At 33.0% G+C, this 13,062-nt stretch overlaps 2 protein-coding genes across 2 annotated transcripts; both read left to right on the top strand.

Moving 5' to 3' along the window:
* Nucleotides 1-273: 273 nt before the first annotated feature.
* LOC135832512 (prostatic acid phosphatase-like) lies at nt 274-3,607 on the top strand. The gene is made up of 8 exons (XM_065345803.1): nt 274-512; nt 583-678; nt 772-1,014; nt 1,107-1,310; nt 1,400-1,523; nt 1,625-1,827; nt 2,706-2,892; nt 2,985-3,607. The coding sequence occupies exons 1-8, from the start codon at nt 384-386 to the stop codon at nt 3,107-3,109; spliced, it is 1,311 nt and encodes a 436-aa protein (XP_065201875.1). The 5' UTR covers nt 274-383; the 3' UTR covers nt 3,110-3,607.
* Nucleotides 3,608-4,085: 478 nt separating this feature from the next.
* On the top strand, nt 4,086-8,824 carry LOC135832508 (uncharacterized). Its single transcript, XM_065345797.1, has 9 exons — nt 4,086-4,262; nt 4,353-5,712; nt 5,795-5,893; nt 7,091-7,330; nt 7,418-7,621; nt 7,712-7,835; nt 7,919-8,139; nt 8,228-8,411; nt 8,491-8,824. The coding sequence occupies exons 1-9, from the start codon at nt 4,258-4,260 to the stop codon at nt 8,583-8,585; spliced, it is 2,532 nt and encodes an 843-aa protein (XP_065201869.1). The 5' UTR covers nt 4,086-4,257; the 3' UTR covers nt 8,586-8,824.
* The last annotated feature ends 4,238 nt before the right edge of the window (nt 8,825-13,062 follow it).

Below are 13,062 nucleotides of genomic sequence, written 5' to 3'. Positions count from 1 at the left end.
GCATGTACTTTTTGAAATTCCAAGAGCTCTCATATCACAATCTATCTAAGTACCTATGTTACTTTTTTATACCACTTTTCCATTCCCACTCCAAAATAGACACTTACACCGACCGGTAAATGAAGAAAATGAACCTATTTTTTATCCATAACTTTTTCAGTACTGCAATGTGCTGTTTTAAAAAATAATATTGCCCTGATAATTGACACTTTTGCAAGATAATGAACCAATATACGCCAAGTAAGAAAGCCCTAAATAATACGTAGGTGATAAAAATTTCAAACGTACCTATTCGCTTTTACCTAACTTAACAAGCTAGACGAATGTTTTAAAAAATGTAACGTTAAATTACTCGTTTTGACCTAATTGAACAAACGAAAAAGATGAAATTGATAATTTTGTATTTAATCGGTATCGTTGCTAGCGGTAGATGTATCGATATTGGAGATTTTGACAAATACACCGAAGACGAATTAAAGGATATTTATGGCGAGGTGGTTCACGCTTCTGTGGTAAGTTTTAAAGCTTTGTAGATATTAATTTCTCTTCTTGGAAAATTTCATAATGTGTTCGATGTGGTAGTTATTTAGACACGGTGATAGGACACCTTATGCTCCTTATCCATTGGATCCTTATAAAAACTATGTTTGGTCACAAGGATATGGTCATTTGACCAATGTAAGTGATTTTTCGGTGATTATTAACTACCATCCATCTAATAAAAATATGCCTAATTGAAATAGGTATTGAAGTAAATACGTTTTTTCGTAGATTGGAAAAGAGCGATTGTACAGAGTAGGTAAATGGTTCAGAAAAAGATACGAGCACTTGGTACGCGAAAAATACACTTACGAGGATGTCTTGATGCAAAGTTCTGATTACGATAGAACTTTAATGAGTGCCGCAGCATTTCTGGCTGGATTTTACCCTCCTAGTAATTCAGAGCTTTGGAATAGTGATAATATTACTTGGCAACCGATTCCTATTCATTCAATTCCTTTGGAATACGATAGTGTAAATATTTTAAATCATTTTTAAATACTTATGAGGTAGAATATATAGGTACTCGTAGGTAGGTATGCGTTGTAAAGTGAATCATATTTCAGATGATATCCATGTACAGGCCATGTGACGCTTACAATCAAGAAGCACTCACCGCTAATTACGCTATAAAATATAAAGAAATGTTTAAAAAATACGAGATATTTTTTAATTTTGTCGGAGTTAATACTGGTATCATATTCTCCGAACATTATCTAGGTTTTGCTTTCCTTAAATTAATGGAGGTTTACGACTCATTAGCAGTACAAGTAAGAATTCTTTACAATAATGTATTTATGTAGGGCCAAAAATTTGTGAGTATCAGCACAAGATAGGTGATTAATTGTTTCTTTTGCAGAGCCAGCACAATCTAACGTTACCAGACTGGGCAGAAGAAGTATTCCCTCAGCCAATGGAGTACTTGGCTCTCAGGATATTTGACTTTGGCACATATTCACTTAAAATGAAAAGAATCAAAGCAGGTGGGAATAACTTCAAGATCAAACTCAATTCCAATTCGATGGACAGATCAAAATGGTAAGCACAAGGAGATTTTTAATCGCATGTGCTGATATTATTTCAGGACCATTTTTGAAATCAATCAAAGCCGATATGAACAAAAAAGCTCAAGATAATTTGGAACAAAAGATACATTTTTACTCGGGTCACGACGCCACTATAACCACCGTGATGAATACTTTGGAAATTTCCAACGATATTCTACCTCCTTATGGTTCAGCTCTTATGTTCGAGTTGAGGAAAAAACATACAGAGTATTTTGTAACGGTGAGTGGCTTCAAGTATTAAATTTTTTCGTAGACTCTAGCTTGGAATTTTTAAAAAATAGGTATCAAATGAAATGTACTCAGTTTTCAAATTTAGAAAAATTAAGAGTAATTAAGTATTTCAGACCAAATTTTAATAGATAAAAAATAAATGAAAATCATCACAAGTTTTGGGCTGAAAAAACTTTTAAAAAATAAAAGATCGAATATTGATGAATTAAAAATCTGACAACAAATTGGAGGAAAACCAATTAAGAATTAATTTTTCTCATCTTTCCAACCCATTTTTTTCAAATATTCTGTAGTACATGTAACTGTTTCATTTTTTTTTTTTTTTTAAATTCATCATCAAAGGTATATAACATGGGTCATGGCGCTTGAATTGAATATTTAATCATCAACACTTTATTCTTGAGTTTCAATTTTATTGATTTTAAAGCAATATGAATTTTGGCAATCTACAAATGACTCGTTCGCAATGCAACAAATTTCATTCAAAAGAGACCAAATTCGAGCACATATGTAACTTAGGTACTTATATCTTTTTTCTTATCTACCTTGTAGTGACGTGTGTGTTGTTTTTAAAACACAAAAAATGATTCATTCATTCATTCATTCATTCATTCACGAAATCTCAACAGTTCATTAATTCTGATGAATTATTAGGTAGGTAATTATTTTAAGGCACAACTAGAAAAATGTAGTTTTTAAAGAATGTGTTTTAAAAAATTTATCGCACCTTTGGATAAAAATAATTGAGTACCTACTTCCCCTCCTAGTCCTATGAGCAATTCCTATCTGAACTATTCATCAAAAAAAAAAAAAAATGTATCATTGTATGTAGGTATACATAATAATGAAAATTTCTATGTTACACAGATACTATACAGAAACAGTACCGAATACCCTCCCTTCTTGCTGCAATTAAAAAATTGCAATACGTTCTGCACTTTACAAGAATTCATTAATGTGATCAATACATTCATCCCAGAAGATTGGGAAAAAGAATGTAAGATTGAAGTCGGTTACACTTCCTCGTACTTTTCTTCCTGGCCCTTCGACTGGGGTGAGTTCATTTTTTCTTCCTTGCAATCTATTGCCTATAAAATACTTTGTCACAAATGAACTAAGTCACTTTATCGTTATTTTTGTTTACAGTTCAAACTTTGATGCTGTTTTTCGTAATTTTATTTCTAGTTTCAACGATTCTTTATTTCCATTATGAAAGGAATCCACAAATTTACATGAATATGTTTGGTAAAACTAAAAATAAGGAAATGTAGGTAGGTAATATGAATGTCTTCACTTTTTTAAACAAATTTTGTGAAGTATTCAAGTACCTACCTATTAGCATTAAGCATAAGAATTTTTTTGATTACAAATTTCGTGAAAAAGAGTGTAAAATGCAAAATGATCGGGAAAAAGTAATCTAAACAAAACTCAAATTGCATAAATATTTTTATAAATAAAGTTATCAAGTAGGCCTATTTTTCTTTTCAAAAAAAAAAGAATAAGTAATAGAAAAGAAAATACGAGTAAAAAAAAGTTGTACTTTAAACTAAGAAAAAAACCATTCAACTGATTAAAAATACTTACGAACGGAAAAGTAATGCTTGGATATTGTTTTTATGACAAAACTAACTGAGAGACCCTGATAACAGGGAGAAGGACTTGACTCTTTTTATCATCAGAAAATAAATAGGTGCGATGTAGTTTCACTTTCAATTTTTTTATTTTACTGTTGATGTAAAGTTGGAAATAAAAAAGGTTTTTTTTTTAAATTTTTGAGTGAATATGTGAGAAATTATTCATACCTACCTACTTATTGTTCTAGAATTTCAAAATTATAATCACACAAACATCCAGGTAAGTAGGTGGTAGTAGGTACATTATGTATTTGTCGAGAGGAGAGGGAATCGACAGGAAGATACAGCTTGCTGAGCTTGATTGATTACCATGCACTTAATTTGTAAACTAATAAAGGTGTTACGAATTCTTTTCATGAGAAAAATTGGGTTACAACGCCATACCTACGTAGACCACCTTAAAAAATTGTCTAAGCAGTAAAGTTGAAAGTAAAAAAAGGTTGACATTGAGACGGATATAAATTTCCTTCGAAATAAATTCGTATAAAAGATAAAGCCTGACTCATAGCAAGGTTTTCATAATGCTCTATCAGCAATTACGTAGTTGCCAGAAATGAAAGTCAGAAAGCACGTAAAAACTTGGACGAAAAATGCCAAACAAACGATAACAAATTATACAGTGGAAAAAATATAACAAACAAAAATCATGGACAGCATTAAAGCTGAACTTGAAGATAACGAGTTACCACGTATAACGTATGTAATTGCGCTTATAAAGTCTCTTTGAAAGTACGTGATTTTTTTTTCTTCAAAATTGTGTTCCGATTTTATGGCAAATTTATAAAATGAGGTAAAATAATTCGCTCTTATATGATAGAAATTTTAAAAACTGTGATTCTAGATTGATATTTTTCAATGTTCTATATTGTTCAATTTGCAGAAGGAAAATATTTGTGCCAGATGAGTTAGTACGATTTTTCACCTATGGCCTTTTATTAGGCACTTCGTTCGTTTACGCGGATTTTGGTGGACGGTCGCCTTTTTCGTACAATAATGATGACATAAAAGATCCAAATCTCTCATTCCCAAACCCTACACTAGACTCGGATAATAAAGACTTGGAGTCTATTTATAATGACACAGCTCGAATGCTTTATAGCGCAACGGGAGATGACGACTTTCCAATTCATCAAGTGTTCCCATTACAAAATCAAAAAAATTACAGCACTTGGTTTTCGGATCTTCTGAATAACGCGGATTCCACCAACTTTCCAGTAATGTACAACTTCAGCAAGCTTTTCCCAGGGGTAAATACTTCCAAAGATGCTTATTACAGGTTACCTGATACATTCAGGATGTATCCTAATGATAAAAATTTCACCGTACTGAATGCGAAAATACCGCCGAATATGGGCCAATTAAACTCGAGTATTTTTCAAAATGCTTTCAACGAAACTTCTTCCAGCGAAAACGATCAAGAAATTTACGTTAATATGCCTCCGATTGATTCGATGTCTTTGAATGCAACAGACAACTCGAATTTACTAGGTCAATTTTTCCATACAAATATGACAGCTTCTGCTCGTTCAACGTCCGCGCCTTGGTACACAACGAGTGCCCCTTCTACACAAAACCAATCTCTTTGGATGCCTCCAACTGCAATATTGAATAAGCCTGCGTCTAATCCGATGAAATCCACGTCCACGATGAACACAGCTGCCTCCACAGTGCCACCTCATCTAAACGCGACCAATTCTACTCCAACGGTTGATGATTTGTTGGCAAAGAGAATAGCGCAAGACGAGACTAAAAACTCCTCTTCTTATATAGACAACATGTTGTATAAACTAGGACTGCAACGAATTACGCTGAATGGTAATTCGAAAGAACCGATGGACGTTTATAAATTGAACACCACCGATCCTCCTGCAGGCAATTTGAGTAAACCACAAAATTACACGATACCCGGGAAAACTTTCTATTTTGAAGGAAATGGCACTCATCGGCCACCTTTGAAATTCCCTCCAGCTCATTACCCTCCTCTTCAACAAAATGGATCTTCATCGAACGCTAGTGTTCCTTTGGCAAGCACGGGAGGATTGTCCATTCCATATATTCCGGATACGTCTTTGGCACCTGGTGGAACTGGACAGCAAGGTAATCTAACATACTATGGAGAACCACTGAGTTCGGAAATGAATGGAACGGATCCTCCGCCTATTCCAATAAATATTTCATTTCAAGCTTCGGTCAATGATTCAGTATCTGATCAGTATGGAGAAATTGTGTACACGTCAGTGGTAAGCTAATAAGAAATCAGTGAATATTATGTGAATAATTTCAATCTGCAGAATGTAAAAATTGCTGATTTGCGTTTTGCAGTATTTCATTTCAGGATCTTCAACTCCACCTAATCCGTATCCCAACGATCCATATGGCAATGTGACATATTGGCCAGAAGGCATCAATGAATTAACAAATGTGAGTACCATACCCATTTAACGAACCAATAATTGACAAAATTAAATGGCTCAGATCACAAGTAGGTAGGTCTAGGTAGGTACCTACAGACAAATTAAACCATTTTGACTTTTGAGATTCTCAGCTTAGATTAAACAAAGGTTGAACTTTTCGAAAAACTACATTCCAAAATTCACGTAGAATATAAATTTGGTAGGTACCTAGCTATAATTTATTTTCAAGTTTTTTTACGATTTTTAAAATTTTAAGTACATATTTATTCAAAATAGTTATTTTTGGTCGTATTTCCTAAATAACTACCTACTTAAATATTGACCAAGCAAAAACAAATTTCATGATTTTTGGTCAATTTTCCAGTCAATTATCTGACCAATGGCCATGATTTTAAAATATTGAAAATAACAAAATTGGCTAGTTAATAGTTGTCTTCCAAGCCACCAGGATTTTATTTTTTGAAAAAAAGTGTGTCGAGAATATTAATGCAAAAAAAATGTTTAGACCGAAAAAAAGGTTTTATTTCCAGATAGGTATTTGCGACAAAAGATGAAAGTAGACGCAAACTTTTCAACTTGAAGCAAGAATGCCTCGAAAACTGTGCCTCCTTGAAGAAAAATGTAATCGAACTCTACTGATAGAAAATTTTACCCCATGTGAAGATTTTTTTCGAGATATGCTCGGTTGGTTCAAAAAAATCGAATTCTAATATCTAAACACTGAAATGGAGAACTTTTTGATTACCTATTTTTCTCATCACCAGAGTGAAATATTCGATCAGAATGATCTAGGTCGTCTGTTTGTCTGTTCAGCCTCTTATGCTTGTCTGACTGTCTTACTTTTTAAGGTTGTCTGATAGTACCGGTCTGGCTCATCAAGGTCATTGACTTGTCACTATAGCTTCTCAAGATCGTGCGCTGTTTGCCTATATTGCCTCCCAAGGTCATTGCCTCTTCTGACTGGCCTCTTAAGGTCCCTGGCCTACCTGTCTAGCCTTTCATAATTGTCTGAGGTATCTATCGTACAAATCATATTCAATAAATTTTTCTAGTTTGAACCACCCAATTCATCAGGTTGAGCCCTTCAGGTTTACCTAGTAGGGTTAATTTTAATCTAATAACTACCGACCTGCAGAAACATGAGAATATGTAACTATGTAAGGTTACATGATAAAATTTCAATTATTACGTATCCTCCAAACAGGATGGCAAAAACGAACTTTTCAAGTTGGGAAAATGGTTAAAAGAAAAATACGCACCAGTGATTGGTTCCAACTACAATGGTAGTTTAATCTCCATCGAAAGTGGAGCAAGCGATATTGCCATAACAAGTGCAGAAATTTTAGCAGCTGGACTCTTCCCACCTCGTGGCCAAGACATGTGGAATCCATTGATTTTCTGGCAACCAACACCTGTGAGGTCCACTCCCGTAACCGATGACAACGTAAATACTGGATTTTATTAATAAAATGTACCTACCTATTCGAGAAAGTGTTCATACCTACTTATAAAAATGAGTTTTATTCTTTAGACGATCCTAATGACGAAAAATTGCGAACAATATAATTTGCAAATAAACGAGGTAAATAATTCTCCGTATTGGACAGACTTTTATGGAAATAATACCGAGACGATAAACTACATCAGTGAATATACTGGAACTAATTTTAGTAAAACTGATATTCTGGATACTCTACGAAATATTTTCTATTACTACGAAGATTTGAAGATTGAAGTAATGTGACTCAAATTTTTCAATTCGATTTTTTTTCTCAAAAGAAGGGAAAAAATTACATATTGGTAATTGTTTGCTTGAAATTTTCAGGAAGAGAATAAACTTCCTTTACCAAATTGGACAACGCCAGTATACCCAGATAAAATGATGAATCTGGCTCAAGAATACATTGAATATGGTGTAGCAACCAGAGATTTACAAAAACTAAAAACAGGTGCGTCTTTATAATGCCTACATCCGTCACTTCAGTGTAAAAATATCTTCAAACACTTTTTTCTTCAATCGTTACATTTTCAGGGCCTTTCTTCAAAGCTATAATCGACAACATGTCGGCTAAAATTGACAGCACGAAAGCAGCATCTTTTAATTTTTCCGAAGCAATGCATCTGTATTCTGGGGACGCTTTTGGAATTGGGTTTATAATGAAAACGTTGGGAATCTTCAATTCAATCGTGCCACCCAATGCCTCTGCTCTTATATTCGATTTACGATATAAAAATCCCGAATTCGTCATCACCGTAAATATCAAAACGCTGATGCAAAAAGAGACCAAAATTTTAACAATTTCCTCATTAAATTACTCCGACAATTTATTCATTTTTTCAGGTATCTTACAAAAATAGCTCATCAGATACTCTTTACCTATTAACTATTCCTCATTGCGGTCCAATTTGCAACTTCAATCAGTTCATCAACATCACGAACGATCTCATGCTGGAAGATTGGGATAGTTATTGCGAAACTGTATCAATATTTGATTTAACTTATACAATTCCGATTGTAATATTTGGCAAGTATTTTCATTTATTGATACAATAGGTACCTATTAAAAAACGAATCGAGTTGAATATTAAATATTGTGTTTACAGGTCTTGCCATCATTTTCATCTTGGCTCTAGTGATTATTTTACTGGTGGTAAAATGCTGCAAGAACTTACGAAAAAAGAAAGCTTCATTTGGTTAAATTATCAAATATATCCGCGTAGTATGTAAATTTTCCAGAGATCGTTCAGATGTGTTGAGATCGTTGAAAGTGAAGCATTGAGACGAAGAGATGAAGAATAAATCGACTTCTTTTGTATTCATATTTCTCAAATAGGTATATTAAAACATAGATTAGGTTACTTTTTTACTATTATTTTAAATTATTTATTTATTATCTAAAAAAAAAAAAAAAAAAAAAAAAAAAAAAAACAGGGAAAAGGTACCCGTTTTCCCTGAAATTATAACACCGTACCTAAATATATCGAAAGAATAATTTATTTATGAAAATAATACTACACGTTTGTAATACGTATATAAATACACAATTTGAATAAACAAAAAAAAAATTAACCGTTTAAAATAAATGAAATAAAAAGAAGAATAAAAATAATACTTGATGGAACCATATGACAAAAATGAAAAAAAATTACTACATAGTATTTTACTTTCATCTATGACAAGGTAACAAAATACCAAGAAAACATTCCATCCATGATACATGTAATTTTCAATTTGATAAAAGGTTTATATTAAACTACCTAAATAATAAAAAATCGAATAAAAAAAAATACTTCATCCGGCTATTGTGGGAAAAATGTCTCGCGACGAATCAAAAATTTCTCCTATAAATCCGTCTTATGGCTTCAATGACTCTGAGATAAGTTTTGTGTTCTTGAATGATCAACGATTTGGGTTCGATGTATTGAAAATTACATTCGTTCAAATTTAAAAATCAAGCACCCAGAAACTCATGAAGAGAGGAAGTGTCTCGAAAGAACTTTCAAAATAATTTAATACCTAATTAAAAATATTAATGTAGGTACCTAATTTTAAAATTGAATTGAATGAACAAATAAAAATTGAATTAGTTTTTTAAAAATTGAAATAATTATATGCCCCTATTCAATTAAGTCAGATAAGTACTTAAGTCTTGAAAAAAAGTTTTTCGTGATAATAACTGAACATTCAATTATTTTCACCAGCTAGTGCGATTTTTGCACAATTTTAGGAAATTTAAAACATCCAGCACCCTCATTGTTTTGTTTGGGCAACTGAATTTTTCTTTTGGGAGTTACCTACCCTATCGGTTTGGTTCCTATGATTCAGAAAAATAAAAAATAAACAAAATCTGTACCCGAGTGACTGAGGGCTTCTTTAATCAGTACTCAGTAGGTACCTATACCTACCTATATTGAAAATTGAACGAGTCTGGTTCTTGTACATAGGTATAGGTAACTGTTTGTCTCCACTTCTTCAGTGCTGTTTGTTTAAACTACTTTTCTCGAAATTCACTTACACATATTGTCGCCCCAATTTTGAAGCTAGACAAAAATAGTTACGGCAATATTGCTCAGTTGTTGATATTTAGTTCATTCATCTCCATTCGCATGGTCAAAAATACGTTTCTGTCGATTTTCATTCAAGTCACGTTTGTTCCTTCAATTTTAAGATAGGCAACACTTTGGAAATGGAAGTGTTCTTACCTACCTATAACTTCTTGACTTATTCCATCACACAGTTTGTTTTCTCGACCTGTGTAATGTGCCTAGGAACGAAAGCAAAATTCAATGGATGATTCGTTCGTATTGATTTAGCTAGGTTTAGGAAATCTTTTCCGTTTGGAATAAATATTTTGAACTTTTTTCAATGTGGGTATAGTTTACAAGCTTTTTAATCGGTCAAACAAAATCGAAAAAGGGAAAAAGTTATTTTTAAACTTGAAAGCTCTAAATAATTAACGAAAAATACATACGAGGTTATTTCGAGCTTTCGATGGTTTATTCTTCGAATGCCTACTTACCTGACTTGAGCAGGTACACCTACTTCGTATCGTTCATTTCAGAGGAAAATTTTAAATAAATAGATACGTGACAAGTTTATTACTAAACGTGCCTAAATTTAACGACAGTACGAGCCATAAAACTAGACACTTATAAATAATTGATAGTGTAAGGCGAACGATGCCTTAGCGAAAAACTATGATTCTCCAGCGCGAAATATCTCGACGAGAATTTCGTTGGAAAATTTAGGCTACCTACTCGACTCGTTTTTTTAAATTTTAACTATCAAATTTGAAGCCTGATCCCGTTCTCGAAATGAAAAATTGAAAAATTTTAATTGACACGGTGCGAGACGAGTTATAAAAACACGTGTAGATACCATAAGCCCGAATCTATTGAGCCATCGTACGATAAAGTTCCCTGCGATGCTCATCTTATAAGTACGGAGATCGCGACGCGACGCGACTTTCGAATATTGTTTTTTAATTTGAAAAAAGTTTATTGACTCGGTGCTCGATATCGGCAAACATGTAGATATTTAAACATGCAAACTTTTTCGTTTCTAATTAAAAAACATTTATAAAGTGAAATGCTTATTTTAGACTTCAAGTGATTCCGAAATAATAAAGTACGTTGATTGGGTTGCGTGCGTTCACCTTATAAAGTATTCATTCCTTTTTTTCTACGTTTCGAACGAGCGCGTGTGTGTGAAAATTTAATTCAAATTTCCTCGTATAAACCATCAATTTGAAATAATAATTTTTTTATGATATCCGCATAGCCTAGTTATAGGTTAAGAACCAGCCAGTAGAAACCAGAAATTTGGATATGAAAACCAAACGATTTCCTATAAGGCACAGTATCGAAATACACAAATATTCATAATTACAGACAGACACACTCTGACTAACTGCGGTGATGTTTTTTTCATACTTTTATTTTTATATTTTACTTGTGACCTAAAAAAAGGAAATTTTTTAAATTCATATTCCAAAATGTATCAAAAAAATTCACAAGTTCGAAGAACTGTGCCAAATTTGAATCTCCTATGTGGTGATACCTGCTTATGTACGGTAGTTGAATTGGATATTCCACCATTAAAGCAGGATACATCGGCATTTAAGATCCCCACGGAGACACGTGTATAGGTATCTTATTTTTAAGAAATACTATTCGTATGTGTAGGCAATTGAAAGATGTTTGATCGCAACCCTTACTTTTCATATCGGAACGTGGATATATTTTTATTTTCGTTCGTCGACAGATTTAAGGTTCAAGTTTTTTTGTCAAGATATTTAAGAGGTCGATTTTAAAGTAGGCGAGTCTTTTGTATTTAGCGAGAACGTGGCGAATTTTAAACGACTGGTATCTGAATGAAAAAACTTTTTTGTACGAGGTGATTCGGGTTTTAGATCATTCATTTTTAGTTAAAATGAGAACATGTTGCTTTTGAAACTTTATGAAATTATACGATAGATACGTAGGTACATTTACAGTGTATCTAATTTTTTACTGATTAAAAAAATTACTCGATAAAATCGAAAGGCGACTTTAAGAATAGACATTTCAGTAATTTAGTCGTTATTTTCAAAACATCAAATGAATTAAAGAGTTTAAGTTTAAAAAAATGAGACATGTGATACATTCGAGTGACATGTTTTCTAAAGTAGGGTCATTCCATATCAAATGGCCGAGATTTTTGCATTGGGGGTCGACGATTTTTAAAGTATTTTTGATGAATGGCGCTGAGTTCACTTCTCAAAGGGCGATTTAAAAACTTTTAAAAGATCATGAAAAAAAAACAATTTTTTTTTCTTGGAAGGTCGAAAATCAGAAAACGCGCAAATTTACTGACCCTATATAATCTTCGCTGATTGACGAACTCGAAGTGTAATCGTCAGCCATACCTCTTTGTAACCTATCAATATAAATGAACATTATATTCGACACATTCGTTGCTATTTTTAACCAGGCATGAAGTTACCCCAAATTCACGATACCTTCCTGGGTAATCCATCAAAGCATTATCAACGTAAACGAATCGCGGTCAGTAAGTTACTTTCTATAGGTAACACCGCACGTAACATCACACTAATATCTAAATTCGAATTCGACAGCTGTCTCGAAAAATTACTTGGAGTGAAAAAAAAAACTGTATTCAAGGGAAAAACGAATTTTCCCAGAAAAACAACGCCGAGTACAGACTTCCGTAAACTAGGTAACCGAAGACGTGGTACGGGCGGGAGGTTACTACACGACGACGTAAACCTTTAACAACGTATTTTCCCAAACGCGAGACGACCAAATGAACAAAACGACAATATTTATGAAAGTTTATTCAAATAAGATGAACGACCTCGTAATCTTCGATTAAGTAACGTATTCAAAGACAAACTACGCTACAAAAGTTACAAATCGATTCCATTTTAAAAGCGTAGGTAGGTAGTAGGTACCTCCGATTACTTATTAGAACGTGGAAAATTACCATTATTGAACTAACTAATTTGCAACGTTAATTTTCACCCAGTGTCGGACTAAAAAAAACTCGAACGTCCTTTATCGTATTTCGGATACATCTTCAATATGCAGCATGACGTGCAGCCACGAAAAAATTATGTTTTTTTCGTTATAAAAAGTGACCTAGTATTTTTTTTCTTGTTTAAGCAAATTAATTTT

This window comes from Planococcus citri, chromosome 1, assembly GCF_950023065.1.
Source record: "Planococcus citri chromosome 1, ihPlaCitr1.1, whole genome shotgun sequence".
Taxonomy (NCBI): Eukaryota; Metazoa; Arthropoda; class Insecta; order Hemiptera; family Pseudococcidae; genus Planococcus; species Planococcus citri.
The sequence above is the reverse complement of the archived record's forward strand: the minus strand, read 5'-3'. Positions and strand labels throughout refer to the sequence as shown.

Coding starts and splice junctions, on each gene's coding strand:
- LOC135832508 (XM_065345797.1), top strand. Junction 5,713..5,794: donor AAATTGTGTACACGTCAGTG/GTAAGCTAATAA, acceptor TGCGTTTTGCAG/TATTTCATTTCAGGATCTTC. Junction 8,412..8,490: donor AATTCCGATTGTAATATTTG/GCAAGTATTTTC, acceptor TTGTGTTTACAG/GTCTTGCCATCATTTTCATC.
- LOC135832512 (XM_065345803.1), top strand. CDS start 384: ATGAAATTGATAATTTTGTATTTAATCGGTATCGTTGCTAGCGGTAGA. Junction 1,311..1,399: donor ACGACTCATTAGCAGTACAA/GTAAGAATTCTT, acceptor TTTCTTTTGCAG/AGCCAGCACAATCTAACGTT. Junction 1,524..1,624: donor AATGAAAAGAATCAAAGCAG/GTGGGAATAACT, acceptor ATATTATTTCAG/GACCATTTTTGAAATCAATC.